Below are 22926 nucleotides of genomic sequence, written 5' to 3' on the forward strand. Positions count from 1 at the left end.
ACTTCAAAGGTGATCGTGCTTTTGTTTTTTAAACATCCTCAATGGTTTTTGTCAAGGATGGATTTGAATTTTGGCAACAGCCAAAATGGTTTGGCAGAAAAACCCAGGAGTCCTGCATCGAGTCCTAGCCTTGCCCACATGCTACACAGTGATGCACAGATCACTTTTACCTCTGAAGCTCAGCTTCTTCACCTTTAAAATGGGGGTTAATATAAATGCATTACCTACTTCATAAGCTTGATAGGGGGAAACACTTTGTAAAATAAACTATGTATAACTTGAGCCATTATTCAGAGCCAAATATGAATGGGAAGTGGATCAGTGGGAATCCTCATTCTCGGTCCAAAAAACATATTCACCCATAAAGGAGTGAGACTGTTTTTCTTGTGACTTGGACCATTGTAAAGAGGAGAGCCACGTGTGGTTTCTACAGTGGCAACACCAATGGGATTAGGTCTAGGCATCCCAAAGGCCCTTGTCCCCATCCCACTATTCTCTTTCCTCATCTTCCAGAGCTGTAGATCTAGCCAGGCTTGGTTACTCACTGTTCTTGTGTTGTCTTGACCCTGCACAAACCATCCCCTTTACCTGCACTGCCCTCTCCCTTCCTATCTACTTGAGTATAACCTTCAAGGGTCTGCTCAGATCCTACCACTTCCATGATGCCTTTCCTGATCGCTGAGGCCCAAGTAAGTCTTCCTGTAGCCTCTATCAACTACTTGGCACTTTTAGGGCTTAAAATTACTCATTTTTTTTTTCACAGGTACATGAAAGAGAACTAAAAAGTAATAAACCTTTTTAATTAAAAAAAAAAAAAAGTCTGACATACCAGAGTAGATATCCCCAAATGATTACTGTCTCTTGAACTAAGGGTTTTGAACATGAAGTCTTGGGGACTCATTTAAAAGCATTTGAGCTTAAGAATGGTGTGATGTATGCAGTGTTTTAGGAAGTTTAATGTGACTTCTGGACATAGCATAGATTGGGCTTGGAAAAGAGTCAGGAGAGATTCCAGTTGGGAGGCTGTTGCAGTGGTCTAAACATGAATGTGAGAGGGCCTACTTAGAGGGAGGGTGGGCACAGTGACAGAAAGGAGAGGAATAAGAGGGCCATATCTCTGAGCTAGAATTTATGGGACCAAATGGGAGGTAAAGGAGAATCAAGGATGATTTGGAGGTTTTGAGACTAGCCATCTAGGGTAGTGTCAACTGGACCAAACCTCTTGGCCTGTGGAGGCCAAAACCATAGAGACAGAGCAGGCGAGAACAGATATGTAGAGACTAAGACAGAAGCTTATTTTCTGTAGTGAGGGAAAAAGCTTGCAAGCAAGGAGGGAAATGAGACACATGTGCCGGGCTGCCCCCCAGTGGGAGGACTGATCTGCTTTAGTGTGGGTAGATCTCGGTACTTATAAGAATGAGTATACAGTGTGCTGTAGCCGCCAGAGTGAAGGCTAATGGCAAAAATGAGATAAGTTTGATTCATTGCAGGACTTCATGACTGGAACTTGTCTAAGCTTGTTCAGTATTTGTCCAAGCCCAGAGAATACTTGGTGCTGGTCAAAGCAATACAATAATTATGTATTATAGGGGTGGCTAGGTGGCGCAGTGAATAGAGCACTGGCCCTGGAGTCAGGAGGACCTGAGTTCAAATCTGGCCTCAGACACTTAACACAAAAACTAGCCGTGTGACCTTGGGCAAGTCACTTAACCCCAATTACCCTCCAAAACGCAAAAAAAGAAATAATTATGTATTATATATGTAGACAAAAATCCCAAACAATTCTGGGATTTTGTTGTGGCTGAGATCATTCAGAGGGTGAGCACACAGGATTGTTATTATGCCAAGCTCAGGGCACAGCTTGCTTGCTGGACCTTAGCTCTGGAAAACAGGGTATCTCCTAATATCTTGATAATCTCTAGGTGGCGTGGTGGATAGAGTACCTGGCCTGGAGTCAGGAAGACCTGAGTTCAAATTTGGTCTCAGACACTCACTAGCTTTGTGACCCTGGACAAGTCACTTAACCTTGTTTGCCTCTGTTTCTTCATCTGTAAAATGAGCTAGAGAAGGAAATGAATGGCAAACCACTTCACTATCTTTGCCCAAAAAAACCCCAAACCAACAACCCAAAAGAGATCATGAAAAATTAGTCAATTGAAATGACTGAACAACAACAAATCTGGGGTAATAATGAACCACTGATAGAAGGAGTAAAGGTAGGATCAGGAGCCTCTTTGGGCAAGAATTCCAAAATCTCAGCATTCAGAGGGGCCTCAGACCTCAACCTGGAGCTGTCTAGCTGACCTATTCAACTCCTCTCCTGAGTGGTCATCTCTCCCTCACTGGAAGGCTTGGAATGAAGGGGCCCTCCCGGCCTGCAGCTCCCGTTGTTAGGGATCATTCCTTATATTGGGCTCAAACAAGAGAATGAGTTTGCTTTTAGAGTTTGCCCTTGTGGTTCTTCTCCCCATCTTACCCCAGGGCATATGGCCTGGTCACAGGAATGAGGGAGGCCTGAGCTATGTCTATAGCCCTTTCTTACCACCATGCCCTCTGCATCTCTTTACTCCTCTCCAGGTACCGTTGTTGCTACGGGCTCTCATCCAATTAGGTTGTGTGTGTATGGTCAGTAGGCAGCTGGTACAGCACCTCACAGGCCGAGAGGCTGAGACCTTTTCTCTGGAGTACTTGGAAATGCGTTCCTTGGCACAGTTCAGTTATCTTGAGCCAGGTATGACATCCATTGCCTCCTTTACCCAGGCCTGCTGTGGTCTACTTGTGGAACTCTGGCCTTAACGATCTCTTGTTCTGTAGGAAGTATCCGGCACATCTTTCTTTATCACCACGCTCAGGGCAGCAAGGCCCTTTTTGGGCTCTTCTTCCCCTCCCAGCGCAAAGCCTCTGTATTTGTCTTAGATACGGTAAGTGATTGGCACTCTGAACCTCCTAAGAGAGACCAAAATAAATTGTTAGGCTGAACCAGGTTTGTCTCCAGAGTGGTAGGGAAGAAAAATGCCTCCCTGGGAGGGGATTATTTTTTGGGTATTTTTTAAAAGTAAGTTTTCCTTGATGTCTTTTGATTTTTACATCATCATAGTTTTCCCCAGTATCCCTCCTCCCCACAAAGAGCCATTCCATGTAGCAAATATGTTTTTTACAACAAAATAAAAAGAAAAATAAGAAGAAAAAATTGGCACAACTTATCAGTTGTGTGCAGGCTAAAAACATTAAATGTGCAACAGCTGTGGACCTCCTACTTCTGAAAAGTGTCCACATATCTCTTCTTTTAATCATGCTTGATCATCATAATTTTATAACATTCACTTTTGATTTTTGTGTGTGGGGGGTTATTATTCCATTTGCATCATTAGTCGTTGTGTATATTTTCTTGGCTTTACCCCCTTCACCTTGCATCAGCTCATGTCAGTCTTTCCATGCCTCTCTGTATTCATCACATGTCAGTTATTTTAACACTAATATTCCATTATGTTCATGTACCACAATTTGGTTAGCCATTCCCCGGTCCATGGGCATTTACTTTGTTTCCAATTCTTTGCTATCACAAAAGGTGCTATAAATGTTTGGGGATATATTGGGACTGTCTTCTCATCAATGGCTTCCTTGGGGTATCAGCCCAGTAATGGAATCTTCTAGGCTAAGTATATTGACATTTTTGTGGCTTTATTTGCATAATTTCAAATTGCTTTCCAACATGATTTACCAATTCATAGTTCACAGTGAATTGTGCCTATCTTCCCACAATCCCCAATATTGATTTTTTTGGGGGTCATCTTTGCCATTTTTACAGGGTGTAAGGGAGAGGGGATGCGTTTAGGGTGTTCCTGTGTATGCCTTAGTTCTTAGTCTTGCATTGCCACCATCCTTGGGCAGAAGAACAGCCTTTCCTGGAAGGATTTCTCAAGGTAGCTTGACCATATTTAAAAATCAAGTCTCTGTCTGAAATACCGGAATAAAACCCTGCTGTCCTCCTGCCCCATCCCCCTAATGCGTCAGCCTTTCTGTACCTGTGACAGACTAGTGTGACTCAAGGATGGGGTGTGATTGGGACAGGTGCGCAGTAACCAGATGCCAAACCTGAACTCCATGTACTCATCGGAGCACCACCTCCTGTTGGAGAAGGTGGGCCCTGAGCTCCTGCCACCAGACAAGCACATTTTCGAAGTGCGAGCTGAAACTGACCTGAAGACTATCTACAGAGCCATCCAGCGACTGTTGCTTGGCTACAAGGTAAGAGCCTGTCAGGGGTGTTGCCTCCTTGGGACTGTCCCCTCGGCCTCTGGCCCACCTAACTATACGTGCACACACATGACTTGTCTTACATCTCCCCTCCCACCTTTCTCGCAGGAGGAACGCCGAGGCCCCACGCTCATTGCTGTACAGTCCAACTGGGAGCTGAAGAGGCTGGCCACTGGGATGCCTGTTTTTGAGGAGTTCCCATTGGTGCCAGTCTGTGTGACTGATGACATTAGCTATGGGGCCTTGGACTGGCAGCGTCATGCAGCCCGGCGCATGATCCATCACTATCTCAACCTGGATACTTGCCTGTCTCAGGCTTTTGAGATGAGCAGGTGAGTGGGAGAAAGCTGCCTCACCTCAGAGTGCCTGTGGTACAGAGGGCGAGATGAAGAAGTCGCTAACAGTGTTACCCTTCCCCCCCCCCCTGAGTTGGCACATGCTATTGTCCCTTGACTGTTTTCTCCTTTACAAAACTGCTCTCTTTTTCTACTGATCGCTTCCTCCTCCCGGATACCCTTTGGCTTTTTGGGACATGAAGGGGCAGGGGTATGAGCATCAGTGCCTGCTACATTCCACACACTTTACAAATATCATTTTATCCAGGGCTTTCTCTTTGTTCTTCTCTTTCTTCACTGATCACTTCTCAGTCTCCTTTGCTAGTTGGTCATTCATATTAGCCCCTCAGCGGATGTATCCACAGGCTTCTCTCTTTGCAGTCTTCTCTTCTCTATACTCTTACTCGGTGGTCTTGTGAGCTCCCACGGCTTAACTATCATCTCTGTGCAGATGACTCCCAGATCTCTGTATCCAGCCCTGGTCTCTCTCCTAAGCTCTTGATATCCAGTATCTCCAAATGACTATTTGGAACAAAGTGTCCCATAGACATTTTTGTCTCATGTCCAAACAGGGGACATAATTGGACCCATTTTTTTCCCCTCTAAACTCAAGCTGCCAGATTTCCCTATTTCAGGCAAGTGTCCTGCCAGACACCCAAGTTCATGACCACAGCATCAACCTTGATCCTGCTCCTTCTCTCTGTGTAACCAATCACTGGCCAAATTTTGTGTTTCTCTCTCCTCCATCCCCTCCCCCACTCCCAGCCACCACATGGTTCAAACTCTGTGTTACTGTAAGAGCCCCCCACTTGTCCCACCGTCATCTCTTCCCTCTCCAGTCCGCATTCCACATCGCTGCCCAACAGACTGTCCTAAAGTACAGGTGTAAACATATCCATCCACTTCTCTGTGAACCCCTGCGGCCCCCTCTTCAGGATCAAAGAGAAACTCCGCTGCTTGGCTTTGAGCCCTGCACAGCATGGCCCCCACTCACCCTTCCAACCTTGTCATGCATTATGCCTTCCCCAGTGCTCTGGTTCAGCCAGCCTGGCCCCCTGGCTGTTCTCACACTGCACTCTATCTTCCGTCCATGCCTCTTCCAAGCCCTCATTTCCTTCCAGAATGTGCTTGAGTGGCGGATGCCATGCACAGGAGCCTTTTCCTTGTCTCTGCAGCTGCGTGCCTTCCCCAGTTTACCTTGCATTGGTTTTGTATGTGCTCCCCCTGAAAGAATGAAAGCTTCTTGAGGCAGGGATGGTTTCATTTCTGATTTTATTTCACCATTGCCTGGCGCACAGTGGGCACTTCATAAAACCTTGACAGCGGGTGAATGTGACCTCTTTTTGTATCTCTCTGGACAGATACTTTCACATTCCTGTTGGGAACCTCCCAGAAGACATCTCCACCTTCGGGTCAGATCTCTTCTTCTCTCGCCACCTGCGGCACCATAATCACTTGCTCTGGTTTTCTCCTACATCCCGCCCTGACTTAGGTGGGAAAGAAGCAGATGACAATCGCCTTGTCATGGAATTTGATGACCAGGCATCAGTGGAAATAAACAATCCCGGGTGTTACTCCACAGGTGAGTGTGTATTGTACCCATTTAGAGGAGTAGGGCCACCTAGTGATGGGCTTGGTCTCTGGAGGACTGAGAAAAATGTGGCTATTTTGTCCTGAGTTCACCCTGTAGTGTTACTCAGTACCCCAGGATCTCTTTCATGGGTGCCACATGACAGTAACCCCCTTCTGTGCCATGATTTCTGTGGCACTGAGCTGTGCGTCTTCACAGCACGGCGAGCAGAGGGAACGCCAGGATGGCACCACTCATTAGTGGTTCATTTAGCACTGGCAGGGATTGGTTGGAGGATGTGAGCTGTGGGTTTTCTCTCAACAGTATGTTTAGAATTGGACATCCAGAACTTGGCGGTGAATACCATCCTGCAGTCCCACCATGTTAATGACATGGAAGGAGCCTCCAGCATGGGCATCAGCTTCGATGTCATCCAGCAAGCCTCTCTGGAGGAAATGGTCACGGGGAACCAGGCAGCCAACATCCCAGCCAGCTACGATGAGACCGCCCTCTGCTCTACCACGTTCAGGTACCGACTGCCTCCCCTCCCCCACCAGGGAGCACCCCCTCGGGCCCTGGATCAACCAGCTGTTAACCCGTATGGTGTTCATTGTGTCTCTGTCTGCCTGACCTGTCAGTCTGTGTAATCCAGGGGGAAACCACGTGACAGCCAGAGTCACACAAGCAACTTCAGTTCTCAGAATCTGTACAAGTCACAGCAGTGAGAAGTCGCTTATAGGACAGGCCTAGACAAAGATACCCAAGTGTCAGCAAAGATCAAGCTTCCAGTCCTGAACCTGGTGGCAGTGGCAGAGATGTGATCAGAGCTATTCGATCAGGATGCAGTGGGCTTCATGGCTGGTCTGGGCATGGGTGTGGTGGCTTCGGCCTGTTCCATCAACTGCCAGGTTCAAATCCATTCTGGCACAGAATGCTCTCGCAGGTCTGCCCTAAAGAAACTTAAAGCAAGTCTGGGAGATGGAATTACAAGACAGTAGGCAGTATGGAGTGACAGCTGAAAGAGACCAGAGGTTATCAGTCTGTTAGCAGTATTGGAACCTTTCACTTTCAGTAGAGTTTTGGTGGGACTTTTTGGTGAAATCTTTTGATGACATTTTTTCTAAATGATAACTAATGACACCAAATATAAGACTGATTTTTAAAAATTTTATATTTTCAGATAAATTTTATAATCTATCATTTTACTGAAAGATTGCTATCAGTGTTGTGTAATTGAGAACTACATTGGGTTTTATATTTTGTTTTATAAGATGTTTTGTAATAATTTTCATTTTCCTTTTACTAATGTAAGTCAGTGTTTGGGGAGTGATATAGATGATAGAAACAGGGGCTCTAGGGTTTTCAAAGTTCTTTCTCTCTCTCTCTTATTAAGTGACTTGCCCAGGGTAATGTGAGACTGAATTTGATCTCGGGTCCTCCTGACTCCAGGGCCAGTGCCACCTAGCTGCTCCTTAAAATTCTTTTTGTATTTTATATTATTTCATCCTCACAGTAAGGTTATACAAAGATTAATATCCCCATTTTACCTGAGAAGGAACTGAGATATTTAGGGTAAGTGCCTAGTTCAAGGCCACACAGCCACTGTCAGGGGCAAAGTTCAGAACCAACGGTTTTTTATTCCAATCTCAGAATTCTTTTTACTCTTTCACAGCTGGGTTGTGAAGCTAGTGAAACTTCATTTATATTCTAGCATATTTTGTTTTTAAATTTTCTGTATTTTAATGCCTTTGTGATTTTGTAGGAACCATGAAACTTCATAGAAGTTTGGTAGCTTAAATTTTGAATTCATATACTGTGTGATCTCACTGTGATTTTTAGGATCATTTTCATGGTACTTGGTTCAATACTGCAGTGACATTTGCATATCTTCTGTGTTAGGGATTTGGTATTCAAGCTCAATTCATGAACATTTTGTTGGTAGAGTCTTTGTTATTAACTCTCCTGTCCTTTTTTGTCTTTTCAAATATCGCAGTTCTACTTAATTATCCATAGCTGGCATTAAGTAATGCCGGGGTTTTTTAAGGTTGTTTTTTTTTTTTTAAGAAGAAATTAAGAATGTAAATTGACACCACTGAGGCTTTTATTGTGATAGATTCGTGGTCACTTGAATATGTATCTTACATTATTGGGTGTGTCCAGTAATTCTTTCTGGGCCAATGAAAAGCTGGTTCTGGTTAAGTGACTGCAAGTGTTACAACAGACACAGACAGGAAATTAGATGAGTGGTTTATCCAAATTTGGAAGATGTTGGCATAGACACCATGGGTGCTTATAGTAGTTCAGAAAGAGAGAATAAACCCTCTTCTGGGAGGGAGAGGAGACTTTAGTGAGGAAGTAGGAGCTGAATTGAGCTTTGAAAGATGGACAGGGTGCAGAAGAGCAGAGGGCCTAGAGGACACGCTTTTAGCTGGCAGAATATCCCCCGCAAAGGCACAGGCAGTGTGCTTCCATGTTCAAAGATGAATTTGACTGGAGTTCATGTCGAGGTCAGCAGGAGCTGAGGCTGTGGAGTGGCATCTAGGGACAGATTTCAAGGGCGTTTGAGTGCCAGACCAAGGAGCTTTAGATTTGATCCTGTAGGTAATAGATTCATTGAAGAGTGGTTGATATGATCAGTTTTGCTTTCAGAAGCCTATGGTGTAAAGCAGGTCTATACAAGATGGGCAGGAAGAAGAGAGTCAGGAAGCGAGGAGGGCAATTAAGAAGTCATTGTGATAACAACCTAGACTTGAGGTAGTGAGGGCGTCATCAAGGGCGGTGCAGTGAGAGTGGAAAGGAAGAGAAGTGAGGTGTGTTGTAAAGGAAGACGCAACATGACATTGTGTGGGCTGTGCAGGTTGACGGTGATGGGTGCGGAGGTGCACACACATACATATATATCGCACAGTGACTGCCCCAGGTGTGTGGTGTTTAGTACAGGAGAGTCCAGGTGTGGCTTGGACTGGGTGGTCTCTTAGGCTCCCTTCCCATTCTGAAGTTCTGTAACCTGGGTATCATTCCTGTTTGAAAGATGAGGAAATAAATCAAGGCTCCGTGGGGTGAACTCAGTTGTCCAAGATCACACAGTAAGCGGCATGACCATCCTTGAACTCAGATTTTGGGACTCCTAGTCCATTGCTCTTGATTGTGTCAAGTCAGAGACAAGGAGTGGTCGGTGGTAGCTCCAAGACTCATACACCCAGTAATGGTATCATTGGCACAGCTTGTTGGTTGAGTGAGATAGTGGGGAAGTGATGAGTTTGTTTTTTTGCTTGCTGAGCTTGAGGTGGTGAGACATCCACTCGGAAATATGGGAATGGATGTGATTCTTCTCTCTGGGCCTCTTTCTCAGGATCTTAAAGAGCATGGTGGTGGGCTGGGTGAAGGAGATCACTCAGTACCACAATGTCTACGCTGACAACCAGGTGATGCACTTTTACCGCTGGCTCCGGTCCCCGTCCTCCCTTCTCTATGACCCCGCTTTGCACCGGACTCTCCTTAGCATGATGAAGAAGCTCTTCCTCCAGTGAGTAGGAACCCAGGGGATCCGTGGGAGCAGGGTCCTTCTGAAGTTCCTCTGTCAGAAGGCTGTCTGCTGTAGCTGTATTGCTCTCCACAGCTAGGCCTTACTAATGAGTTCTGCAATGGCTAAGGGGTGCTACCGACACAGTCCTGGAAGGGGATCAGTGGCCTTTCAATCCCACCCTTCAGGTAGTCATTTGGCCTCTGCCCATGGACCTCCAGAGACAGCCACGTCCCCCTGATACGGTGGCAGAGTGCCCGAGGACTGCAGGGCACTGGCTTCTCCAACTGGTGGCCTCGTGCCCAAGAGGAGCCCAGGGCCACAGGGATGGACATTTTAATCGTACATTTTTTACAAATAGATACTTTTAATGACAAAACTCTGCCATCTGTCGCGTGTTGTATCGCATGTTACGGTGAAGGTGCGAGGTAGCTCATTCCACTTTTGGACAGGTCTCATCATTAGGAAATGTCTCCTGGCATCCAGCATAATTTTGCCTTTTCACAGTCTGTATTCACTGCTCCTCTCCCTGGCCAAGCAGAGCAGGCATAACCCTCCTTCCACAGAAGTGCCCATAGGGTTGATAGAGCCCACTCCCCAGGTAGGCAGATTTCTGGAGGACACTTGCTGCTCCAGCTCTTCCCCCAATCACTGCGTCTCCTCTTCTCCATTTCAGGCTGGTAGCTGAGTTCAGACGTCTGGGTTCCTCAGTCATTTATGCCAACTTCAATCGCATCATCCTCTGCACCAAGAAGCGTCGCATTGAGGACGCCATTGCCTACATAGACTACATCACCAAAAGGTGACTGTCGGGGGCAGTCTCATCCCCAGAGTGGGGCTGGGGGCATGGCAGCAGAGGGCCCGAGGGCTGTGATGTGGACTATGCAGAGCATTGGCTGTCCTTGGCAAGTGGCTGAGGTCAACAGAAGAGATTGCTTTGCACTGTGATAGCTCCTGCCAGATTGGGAATGGGCAGACATTCTTAGGACCATTTTTTGTGAAGGACCCTTATATATTTTTTTTTAAACATACATTGATAACAATAGAAGATTCCACCTGCTCTGCCATGTATTTATGATGTCCTATACCATGTTACAGTAAAGACGCAAGGCCTCTGGTGGATTGTGCCATGTAGCTGGGCATAGTGCGCCAGCCTTGTTAAGGGCCTCCACGTGACAGACCAGCCGACTTGGCTGTGGCTTCCCTGGAAGTCTGAGCAGAAATGCGGTCTATGGTTCCTTGATCATCCCTGTGTCACTGCACTTTCAGCATCCACTCCAAAGAGATCTTCCACTCTTTGACGATCTCCTTCTCCCGGTGCTGGGAATTTCTTCTCTGGATGGATCCTGCTAATTATGGGGGAATCAGAGGAAAAGTTCCAACCCATGTCCACTATGGGGAGGTCAGTAGTGACTTGGTTGTAGGGTGTTGTTGGGGTGGGGAAGTTGCTGGAGGTGAACCTATCAAACGTGAAGCTCCTAAGCCAGGTTTATCCGTTTTTTTCTCTAACGGTACACTTCATCTGACCTTATTAGCTCTGTCCTCAGGCCCACCATTCTTCCAGATCTCTAAGTGTTGGCTTTGACTCTCCTCCCCTTACTTCTGGTATCAAAGAATTTATCAAGTTCTATCCCTTGTATCTCTCCCATCTGCCCTCTCTTCTCTGTTCCCACTGTTGCTAACCCATTACAGGCCCTCAATACCAAACCCTTTTATTCTTTCAGTGACACTTAACAGGTTTTCCTTCCTCCACTTTTTAACCTGTTCTCTGAGTGTGGATTTGATCAAATCCTTCCTCGGCCTAAAATTCAAATTCAGATTCCTTTGTTAGACATTCAAAGACCCTTAAAATCTGGTGTTGCCCTGTCTTTTCAGCCTTCTCTCATATTACTATGCCCAGGTCTCTGTGTTCTAGCCAAACTGGCACGTTTGCCATGTGTACTTTTCTCCCTGTTTAGGCCTTTGCCCACACTGATCACTGTGCCTGCCATGTCTCCCCTCCCCATCTCATTTCCTCTGTTAATATATATATAGAAATTGGTGTGTCTAAAGTGCTTTACACATGTGCATTATCTTATGTGCTTCTCACAGCAATTCTCTGAGGTCTATTAAGTATGTCAAAGAAAAAATAACGATACTAATATGATACTCCACATTAATAGGCTCAAGTCTGCCAGAAATGATTTTATTTCATTTCACATTAATATCCAAGCATTTCTAGCTTGGGGAGAGAGAAGCTCAATGTCACATAGCCCTCCATGCCCTCCAACATGACTCACTATCCCAAGGTGATCCCAGGTAACGTTTATAGAGATCCTGAACAAGGAAAAGTACACAATATATAAAGGTACAGGTTGGGTTAATATTCTGGAATTATTGTGTAGCCAAGCTACTCTTCCATCCCCCCCCGGAGCACTCCCCTGAAGAAATCAATGGATTCCTCTAGACAAGAGTTAAGTTTGGACATCCTTAATCCTTTTCCCTGAGAAAGGTATTAGCTTTTGTTCTACCCACTTTCCTAAGGAGAAAAGTTTAGAAAGGGTTTTAGGTTACAGAAATATTATTCCTTAATATTTCTAGAGGATATTGTTTTTAATATGCTTCCACAGGTTCTAAAGTGATCATCCCTATTTTACAAATGAGGAGACTGAGGCTCAGAAAAATTGTGAATCAGATTGTATATGTGTTAGATAGCCACTCCCTCCCTCTTGAGGCACCTTGGTGAAGATAAGAACATGTTCAGTTCAACTCAGCCAGTGTTTATTAATTCCTCGCTGTGTGCAGAGTGGAGCTGGGCTCCAGAGACACAGCCCTACTCAGGATATAGACCATGTACACAAAGAAATAAATAGCAGATGCTTTGGGAAGTGAGGCAGACTAACAGTTAGGGGAGGGCAGAGAGCTTCGAATAAGACAGAGCACTGGAGCTGCTCCTGGAAGAAAGCTAAGAATTCTGGGAAGCGGTGCTAGAAAGGGAATTCTTTGAAGCTAATCTCCAGAGAGACAGCCTTGCCCAAGCACAGAGAAAGGGGATGTGAAGTGTTATTGTCCAGTGAAGAAGCCAGTTTGGCTGGAGCAGAGCAGAGGAAGAGGACTAAGAAAATTCAGTGAGGCAGGTCCATGACAGATGGGGGTGGGGGTTGGAGGGGCATGGTTAGCATGCAGGCGAATTAGCTTAGATGTTACCCTAGAGAAGGGAGGGAGCCACCAAGGGTTTGAGCAGGGGAACGACATGGAAAGCAGTCTTGTCCCAAGATGAGGCGCTCGGCTGGTGCTGATTGAGTGATATTTATAGTGAAGACACTGAAAATGGAAAATAAAAGCAGAGTTTTAATTGGTGATGCTTAAAATCCTTCAGCAAAACACCCAGAAAGAGCAGAAAGCAGAGGAAGAGCAAGGGAGTGAGGAAGAGGAGGAGGAGGAGGAGGAAGAAGAAGCAGAGAAGGAGATGATAGAAGAATCCAACGTGGAAGACTTACTGGATAACAACTGGAACATTGTGCAGTTTCTTCCTCAGGCAGCCTCTTGCCAGAGCTACTTTCTCATGATTATCTCAGGTGAGTAGATCTTTGGGCCTCTTATCTCCATTTGCCATCCTCAGCTCCTGTCCTGTTTGCCCTGACACCCTGCCTTAGTGAGGACCCTGGGCATTCCAACCAGATTCTCTGGTATAGACTGTGATAGTAAATGTGCCGCCTTCACAGTGTCACCCATACCCCAAAGTAACCCTAGTTTAATGTGCCTGACAACTGGTTTCCAGCCTTGGCTTGCAGATCTCCAGCGATGGGGAAGCCATTACCTTTTCAAGCAATGCATCCAGCTTTGGGGCAGCTCTTTGTTAAGAATGAGACATTCAGCCTAAATGTGCTTCTTTATAACTTCCACCTATTGCTCCCGGCTCTGCCCTCTGGGCCTAACATACCAGGCCTACTACCTCTTCCAAAGGTCAGCCCTTCATATGCTTGAAGACAGCTGTCATGCTCTCTCTTTTCCTTTCTTACTCCTCACATCTTCTGGCTTTCCCTGAGACCCAGCACCTTCCTGATGACATAGTCACCCTGCCCACCCTTTTTCAGCACTGGCTGCACTTTCATTCATCCCCAACTCACGGGTCAAGGTTGGAGAGTTGGAATATTGCTTGCTACTTCTCGGTTCTCCCTCTGCCTCTTTTTTCCATGTTTACAGACTATGATATTCCCTTATCACATCTGTTGTCATTCTACTCCCTCTTCCTTGAAACCCTTAACCCTGGTCTTTGTCTCCTCTATGACTTCCAGCCCCTTGACCCTTCAGATCTCTTCCAGGCCATCCTTCCTGGTGCACTAACTTCACCTTCCTCCTTTTGCCATAGTAAACCTTGGTAAACCAGCCACACTCTCCACTGTCCTTTTCTCCTGAATTCCTTGACCCCTTTTCATATCAATGATCTTAGTAAACCAGTTGAACTCTCCACTGTCCTTTTCTCTTGAGTTCCTTGACCTTTTTTCCATATCAATGATCTTGGTTAACCAGTCAGACTCTCCACTGTCCTTTTCTCTTGAGTTCCTTGACCCCTTTTCATATCAATGATCTTGACCTGCCAAGTGTCAGCTTTGGATCATTCACCATCCACTGCCTCTGCTCCTGTATATATGCTGCTGAGCAAAAGTGAAAAAAACTACAAAGCTGTGCTTGCTGGTTTCATTGCAGATTTATGCTGCATAACCTTAACTGGGCCCTCACTGCTGTCAGGCAATTCTATATTTCTCTTCCCCTTTGTGACTAAACTCTTTAAGAAGGCACTGACAGGTGCCTCTGCTTCTTTTCCTCTCAGTCTCTTCTTAACTCTACACTCTGAATTCTCACATCGTCATTCAACTAAAATCTAAAGTTACTAACAGTCTCTTCTTCACTGCCAAATAGAATGACCTTTTCTCAATTCTCATCTTTCTTGACCTGTCTGAAGCCTTTGACACTGTCTTCCAAAGATGCTGTCTATCTGACCCCGCCTCCTCATCTTCCTTGGCTCACTGTTGAACCAGGTCACAGCCTTAATAGGTACTGTCTGGCAAATTTGCTGAGGGGGCTTTGTTTTTGTTTTATTACTCTTCTGGATTGTAACCACAGCTTTTGACCAGACATTTATATACCCCAATACACACATGGTTGGGACTGCTAATTTTTTTTTTTAAAGCAATCAGGGTTAAATAACTTGCTCAAGGTTACACAGCCAGGTGTTTCTGGGTGGGTAATAAGCATCTGAGCCCAGATTCGATCCCCAGGTCATCCCAACACTGGAGCTGGTGCTCTTACTCTCTGTGCTACCTGGCCACCCCTACTAATTGTTTTTAATACAATTTTATTATGAATTTAACTTTTCATAAAAAAATCAAACATACTTAAAAAGTTATTTACAGTTCAAAAACTATAAATAATCACAACTTATGATTTCTTGTTAATCCATTCACATATAAATATGTATTTTTTTAGCACATGTACAATCATAATTCTGAATTCCTTCACATTACATTAATTCATATGTTTGCATATTTCCACATTTGCCATTTTAATTGCAGCATATCATATTAATTTATACCATTTTATTTTGTGTTTCCCTGTATTTATTTCAATATATTTTTCTTTTTAATTGCACACTAGTTATGTTTCCAGTGAGGTCATTAAGTCAGAGGATATGAATTGTTTTATAATTCTTGTTCAGTGTTGCTAAATTGTACCAGTTTGCATCTGCACTAAAATATACTCAGCATGTGAGTGTACTTTCTTTTCTCTGTAACTCTGACCCTGACAGCTGTTTGCTATATGGATGTGAGATAGTATTGTCAAGTTGTTTTTCTTTGCATTTCTTTGATTATTGTAAGGTTGGAAATTTTTTCAAGTGATTATGTATGATTTGTGTTTCTTCTTAGGTTATCTATTAGAAGAAGGTGTTAACACCTGAAGCTTTGAAAGTTGCTTATGTAGAAGTGAGAACTGGAGAGCACCTTGAGTTCCAGAATGTCAGTCAGTAATAGTCAATAAACATTTACTACTGTGTGCCAGATACTGGGCTAAATGCTGGAGATACAGATACAAAAAAAGACAGACAAGTCCCTGTCTTCAAGGAGCTTTTAGTCTAATGGGGGAAGTTGAAGAGGGAGGGCATGGTGAAGTCAGAGAAGTCCCAAGTAGTAAAGGCAGGTGAGAAATGAGCTTTGTGCTTAGTTTTCTCCTTAAATGGAAATTTGGAGTTCATGGCCCCATGGAGGGCATTGATGAGATGGAGTTCCATGACTGATGGGATCTTACTGGATACCAGGGCCCTTAGGACCAGACTGTCAGAGCTGGGAGTGCCCTTAGGACCAGACTGTCAGAGCTGGGAGGGCCCTGAGAACACAGGATGGCAGAGCTGGGAGGGCCCTTAGAATCCAGGATGGCAGAGCTGGGAGGGCTCTTAGGACATGGGATGGCAGAGCTGAGTGTTCTTAGAAGACAGGATCAGCATTGGGAGGGCCCTTAGGACAGGGAATGTCAGGGCTTCTGTGGTTCACTATTAACTCAGATTTATTGTTGTTCAGTCATTTCAGTTGTGTCCAACTCTTACCCTTTTTAGGGTTTTCTTAGCAAAAGTATTGGAGTGGTTTGCCATTTCCTTCTCCAGCTCATTTTACAAATGAGGAACTGAGGCACAACTGGCAAAAGTGACATGCCCAGGGTCACCCGGGATCTGAGGCCAGATCTGATCTCAGGAAGATAAGTCTTCATGATTCCAAGGCTAGTGCTCTGTTCATTGAGCCACTTTGCTGCCATGTTCATATTATTACTCATTATCATGTATTCTTCCCTGTCTCAGTGATCATTTGAATTTGCTGTATCTGAAATCATCTTAGATTTGAGAAGAATGCCCCAAAATCTGATAGTTTTAGAAAAAAATTTATTAGGTTGTTATAAGGAAAGGGAACCCCAGAGGGTATGGTTTCTTCCCACCCCCAAAGGGTGTGACTCTGGATAATTTATATTATATAGGATTTAGACAAGGGGATCCTCAAGTGTGCAATTAAGAAATTTTGCAGAGGGAGCAACTTAAAAGCAGGATTGATTGAGGTGGATGTCAGTAAATATAATATTCAGTAAAATTTGGGCACAGCCAAAACACAAGCTTGAGTTGACCCAAAGCAAGACCTGGGTGAGGGGATGGATCCAGGATCTGGGGAACCCAAAACTCCTTCTAGACATTTCTAGAATGTCATGACATTCTGGATTCAAATAATCTCTAGTCACACAGTTAGATTTAAGCAGTGTAATAATAAGTTTTCTGAACAGTATAATAAAAAATTTTCCCCAATACGAGTCTTGACATTTGAGACCTGGTCATTCAGTAGACTCTGAACCTGTTGCTGCACAGTTTTTGCTGAGGAGCCCCTCAGATCCTCCCTAGTGCTCTCTGTGAAGGTCACAGGCTTTTTTTTTTCTTTCTTCATGGATCTTTTCCTTTTTTATTTCCCTATTGAATGTTTGCTTATGACATTCCCGAACGAGTCCTGAGGTGCCAAGCTCCCCTTGCTGATGTGGCCCTGTGAGTTTTTAGGTTGCAGACCATTGTTTGGGTTTATCTCAAGCAATTGTTGTCATTGCTTCACAAATAGACGTGTCCTGAGCCTTTTGCTTTTCATTGATCTGTGTCATGCTCATGGTCCTAAAGGTGAGCCTTCTGGATTTGTCATAGGCAGAGCTCGGGGCCTCTCGGCCTCAGCCCAGCCCTCCCCTCCCGTCCTCCTTGGGGATGGCTGCTCTCCTTCTTGTTCATTAATCCTTTGCTTCCCACTGTGGAGCTGGCTTTTTGCTGATTTTCCCGTCTTTTTTTTAAACTTTGTGTGGCTTTTGTTTTCTGTAATTCTCTTCATTACCTCCTTCAGGGATTTTTTTTGAGGGACTCCTGAAATATCCTTCAATTCTAATATGGATCCTGGCTTTTCTCTTAGCACTTCTGCAGTTGCCTTTGGGGTTGATCATATATGTATTTATCCTGTAGTTTTGAATTTTGAATACATTTATTTTTATTGTTTGTGGATATTATATCTCTATTGGTGTTTTTCTAACTTTTAATCAGGGTCGGAGGGCGGTGGTTAGGAGAGGCTGGCTCACTAGTCTCTACACATTCACAGAAATCCAGGGATTCTAACTAGAAAGGGCTTTTGACTCATTCAAAGAAGGAAAATTATTTAAGCCTTAAGTAACACCACAGGATTTAGAACTGTAAGGGATTACCCGGTTCTCCCTGCTCTTTTTATGGGTGAGGAACCAGACACCTGACCCAGAGAAAATGACTTGTCCAAGTTCCCTCAGGTGCTGAGTGGCATATCCCTGATGGTCACTACCATTCTGTCACTGCCTTCTTTCTCTCCAGCATATATCGTGGCTGTGTACCATAGCATGAAGGAAGAGCTGAGACGCAGTGCCCCTGGGTGCACCCCCGTCAAGAGGAGAGGGAACAGCCAATTGTCCCAGGAGGCTGAAGGGGTAGCTGGGGCTCTCCCTGGTGAGTGGTGTGCTCTAGCCACGGCCTACAGCTCTGCTTGAGGCCTTGTCCCTTGTTCCATGTTCTCTGTGGCATGCGTGGGAATCAGTGATCCCTAATTCAAGCCCCAAACTGTCTTCTGGCAGCCCCTTCAGGGTATAAGGAAAGTTACTAGGTCAGCCGAGACCTGATCAAGAAACTGCAGTTTCTTCTCTCCCAGGAATGATCACCTTCTCCCAAGATTATGTAGCCAATGAGCTCACCCAGAATTTCTTCACCATAACTCAGAAGATCCAAAAGAAAGTGATGGGCTCCCGCAACTCCACAGAGCCCTCCGACATGTTCCCACTCCTCCCAGGCTCCCATTTGTTGCTCAACAACCCTGCCCTGGAGTTCATAAAGTATGTGTGCAAGGTAAGGAGGGAGACCTTTGGTGTCCAGATCATGCTTGGAGAGTCTGCTCAGATGGTGAGAGGGCACAGGCTTTCAGGGAATGTGGCTGGAGTTCAGCAGGAGGCTAGAGGGAAGGTCGGAGAGGGCCCCCCCTCTTCCCACAGTCACTGCCTTCCAGCTGCTGCCTGCACAGCCCAGGGAAAACTCTACCCTCACCCATCTGTCTCATGTTGGGCTCTCATACCCACCCTCTCCTCCCCATTGCAACCTTACTCTGGAGTCCTCACTTCCACATCCAGTGTAGAAGAAGAACATTCCTATTCCTGCGGCCAGTCTTCAGTGGGGAGATTTCTTGGCATACCAAATTGGATCTGAGAATAGTGTTCTATAAAACAGGTTACATTCCATAGGACTACTACTATTCTAGACTTAGAATGATAGTCTACTGGGGCTGGAGAGTCTCAGAGGTCATCTAGCCCAACCCCCTCTGGCCCAGAGACTTGGCTTGTGTAGCAGCAAGCACCCCAGCGTCAGCAGGGTGGCTGCTCACACAGGTTCTTGGATCTGCTTTGATAAAGGAAAGCAACTCAAAAGGGGTTAATAAGCTTACTTTAATCAGTCAGACATATATCGTTTACCTTGGTCAGGGGAAAAAGGTCAGCACCCCGAACTTCAAAGTATACAGGCAGAATTATCAAGACATTAACAGATCAAGTAGACAGCTTTCCAAACTGTCCAACCATTACATCCATACCAAATCAACATCTGGGTTTCCACATCTGGGTTTTTCAAAGCGGGGGTGGGGGGGGGCCTCTGGACAACGGCTTCCCAGAATACAGATCAAATCACAGAACACTTCTCAAAGTGAGCCCCCAAAACAAAGCTACACATCAGGGCTTATATAGCTTTCTTCTGGCTCAGAGAATGTAACAACCTTATTGACCCACTGTCCAATCAAAAAGTATCTACTGAAAAACAAGCCTCCCATCCCAGGCTTCAGGTGCACTTTAGCCTAGGGGCAGGGAAGATCTTCCAAATTTGCATTCCCATTACAGCTTGTGACTTCTAGCTGGGACTAGAAGCCAGACCTCCTGAGCCTCAGCCCAGTGTATTTTCCCACTAAACTTTCTGGATTATATTGATTTTTGTGGGTTGACCTTGAAGCCTACCCACTTTAAAACAATATTTCTATGGAAAAACACATTTAGAGTCTTACACTAGTAAGTCAAGAACTTTCTGTACTAAAGTACAGAATCAGCAACAATGTTAAGGAGAGTACAGAGGAGCCAGCTCCCCATGCAGTGCGTTGCAGAGATAAGATTTTAGTGGGGCCATGTAGCCCTGGGGTCCTGGGAGCCCAGAGTCCTCAGCCAGCTCCCCCGGGCTCTCTGCAGGTGCTCTCTCTAGACACCAACATTACCAACCAAGTGAACAAACTGAACCGTGATCTCCTGCGGCTTGTGGACGTGGGTGAGTTCTCAGAGGAGGCCCAGTTCCGGGACCCCTGCCGCTCCTATGTGCTCCCTGAAGTCATCTGCCGGAACTGCAACTTCTGCCGGGACCTGGACCTCTGCAAAGACCCCTTCCTCTCTCAGGTACAGGTCAGCCAGTGTTCTGGCCTTCGGTGAGCCTTGAGGTCCCTCCTCGTTGGAAGATGATCTTCCAGGCCCGACCTCACCCCTTTCCCCTGCCCACACCTTTGCTTTGTACCCTGCCTTCCTGTCACCCTGATAACCCAGAATCTCTGAGTCACCCCACCCTTCTGCTAGTGTTCTCGGCAGTACTGTGGACCAGCCCTGGACCTGGGCTCCTCCCTCCTCTTAGGGGCCATTAGGAGGGGCTGGCCCCCTCTCTCTGGACTCTGCTTCTTCTAGTCCTTCACAGACTCATCACACAGCTGTAAAGCACAAGCACAGACCATGTCTGAATTCCTGGAGATCGGGAAGCACTGGCCAGAGGGCTCATCTCATTGTCTTTTCATCCCCCACTTAGGATGTCTCCATCTTGCCTCAGTGGCTTTGCTCCAACTGCCAGGCAGCGTATGACTCCTCCCACATTGAGATGGCCCTGGTAGAAGCCCTTCAGAAGAAACTGATGGCCTTTACCCTGCAGGACCTGGTGAGGCACTGGGGGCAGGGCACTGGGTCGGCCTGTCCCTTTGCAATAGCACTGTGTCTGCAAAGTCTTCTCTAAGGACAGCTTCCCTGTCCCCGTCCATTTGCTTTCACAAGCAGTAGCGTGGCCTTTTGAGAGAAGCAGGTGATAAGGGGGGAACTCCCCCAGAAGAGAGGCCCCTTCACCTGGAGGACTGCAGGCTTGTGGTGACTGGGGCCAGCTCTCCTGGTGATAGCCATCAAACTGCTTAGCTCTTGAGAGAGGGAAGGAAATTCTGGGGAGGGCCCAGGGACTGAGCCTCTGCTTTCCAGTGCTGTTGGCACTGGTCGAGTAGGCTTGCATCCCCCAGCTGGGAGTAGATGAGGTCAGCCCCAAGGAAAGGCCTCTGATCATTCAGCAAGGATTTATTGACATCTACTGTATGCTCAACCCCAGGGGGGATGCAGAGGGAAGGGAGGGTGCTGCCCCTGCTCTTCAGGGGCTCACTGTATATGCGGGGAGTTAAGATCCATAGGCCCCAGTACAGTCAGTATCTTGTGTAATCAAGTGCTACGTTATTTGGGATAGCTTAAAACTGAAGGGGAGAGGAGATTCAGAGCTCAGGGAATGAGGGCCGTGCGGGTAGAAGAGGGAGGGTTTGAGAATCTGCCCGAGACCCTGAGCGCATGTGTGGAGGAGCGGTGGGAGGTCAGGTTGGCCACAGAGTAGAGCCAGATGGCTGAGGGCCTGGAGAGTCAGGCACATGGGCGTGGGTTCACGCGTCAGGGGGTGTTACCGCTTCTCAAGCTGAAGCCCCGGGGGGAGAAGGCTGGGGGTCTGGCACATGCAGTTGGGAGCCCCTCGCTCCCATGGCTTGGTGCTTCATCTTTCCTTGTTTTAGATCTGCCTCAAGTGTAAAGGGGTGAAGGAGGCCAACATGCCCATCTACTGCAGCTGTGCTGGAGACTTTGCCCTGACCATTCAGACAAAGGTAGGAGCAGGCCCGTCCTCACCGGGGGAGCGGACTCAGCTTATCCCTCCACAGGGCTTCCTCCTTCCAGCTTCTGTCTGTGACATTTTCACTCACGGTACTTGTTCTGCTCTCCAGCCTGATGCCAGTTCCTTTCTGCCTTTGCAGGTCTTTGTAGAGCAGATTGGCATCTTCAGGAACATTGCCCGGCATTACGGCATGACCTACCTGACAGAAATGATTGAGTGGTTGCTACAGATGAATCCCCAGCTTGCCAATTAGAGCCCAGCCGGAGGGCACGAGGGGCACGGGCCCTCCCGGTGCTCTTAGCTAGACCTTTGGCCACGGTTTCTGTCCCACTGCACCCAACGTGACTGAGCTTTCCTCTGGGAGGACGGAAGGCACCCCACTTAAATATGACCAGGCACTCAGCATTTCCAAACCCAGAGGAATAAAGGGCAGTGGGCAAAGCCTTGTAGCTTGGGAAGAATCCCTAGAGCCCTTGAAGTGGCAGCTGACTCTGGCCATAAGCTGTCCAAGGGGGTGAGGGTGAGGAAGTGGTCTCCTCTCACCACCTGCTGAGCATTCATCATGTGACAAGCAGAACCAGGCCTGAAATCCTCCGGGAAGGAGGGTTCTGAAGTACTGGAGATGTCTTGATTGTCGTGGCTACTTCTGTGGCTGAGAATCAGGTGAAGACTTTGGGGAATGGTACCTGTGTGAATAAATGTCCTTCTCTACAGAGCAGCTCTTTTCCGGATCTGTGACAGGGAAGTCCTTGGAGCCATGCTTTAGGGGACCCACTAAAGATCTGCTGCTGGTGGGCAGGGTTGTGGTCCCTGCCTAGAAGAGCTTGGGCAGGGGCCAGGTGCCCCAGTCTCAGTCCTGGAGGACAGATGGGCAGCAGTGGCTTCCCAGCTTGTCTGGAACCCCTCACCCCCCCCCCCCCCCCCCCTACGGCGACCACCGAGACCCCCCCCCCCCCCCACCCAGAACAGGACCCCGTCGCCCTTCCAGGCACCAGAGGAGCATCTAAATGATCGTGTCTTGAGCCAGTTTGTTTTTATTGCTGTATTGGCCAGGGCTCCACAATTAAGGAAAGCAGGATTTATAGCCATTATCTTGGGAGAATTGGAAGCCAGGAGCATTCCAAGAATACAGCCCCTGTTGGCATTCTGTGTGTCCTGAGGGAAACTAGTCCTTTTGAGCTGTGACTGAAGGAATGGTCCTGACCCTGTCCCCTCTTCAGCTGAAGAGTTAGAGTTTGGGAGTAGGGATAGGAAAGGGGTG

At 46.6% G+C, this 22926-nt stretch overlaps 1 protein-coding gene across 1 annotated transcript in view; it reads left to right on the forward strand.

Annotated features, from left to right (window-relative positions):
* The window catches only part of POLE (DNA polymerase epsilon, catalytic subunit), a 67237-nt gene extending 44856 nt beyond the window's left edge, over positions 1 to 22381 (forward strand). Inside the window, exons 34-49 of the mRNA XM_069092013.1 lie at positions 2578 to 2731; positions 2815 to 2921; positions 4072 to 4248; positions 4366 to 4589; positions 5954 to 6174; positions 6487 to 6691; positions 9515 to 9688; positions 10362 to 10487; positions 10955 to 11087; positions 13044 to 13242; positions 18069 to 18200; positions 18400 to 18593; positions 19967 to 20167; positions 20565 to 20690; positions 21568 to 21657; positions 21805 to 22381. Coding sequence (XP_068948114.1) covers positions 2578 to 2731; positions 2815 to 2921; positions 4072 to 4248; positions 4366 to 4589; positions 5954 to 6174; positions 6487 to 6691; positions 9515 to 9688; positions 10362 to 10487; positions 10955 to 11087; positions 13044 to 13242; positions 18069 to 18200; positions 18400 to 18593; positions 19967 to 20167; positions 20565 to 20690; positions 21568 to 21657; positions 21805 to 21918 — 2577 coding nt within the window. The 3' untranslated portion in view covers positions 21919 to 22381. The remainder of the gene's footprint in view (positions 1 to 2577; positions 2732 to 2814; positions 2922 to 4071; positions 4249 to 4365; positions 4590 to 5953; positions 6175 to 6486; positions 6692 to 9514; positions 9689 to 10361; positions 10488 to 10954; positions 11088 to 13043; positions 13243 to 18068; positions 18201 to 18399; positions 18594 to 19966; positions 20168 to 20564; positions 20691 to 21567; positions 21658 to 21804) is intronic.
* The last annotated feature ends 545 nt before the right edge of the window (positions 22382 to 22926 follow it).

The sequence above is a fragment of the Petaurus breviceps genome, unplaced genomic scaffold, assembly GCF_028583685.1.
Source record: "Petaurus breviceps papuanus isolate PSGF00001 unplaced genomic scaffold, PetGlider_PUasm1.0 103, whole genome shotgun sequence".
In the NCBI taxonomy this organism is placed as follows: Eukaryota; Metazoa; Chordata; class Mammalia; order Diprotodontia; family Petauridae; genus Petaurus; species Petaurus breviceps.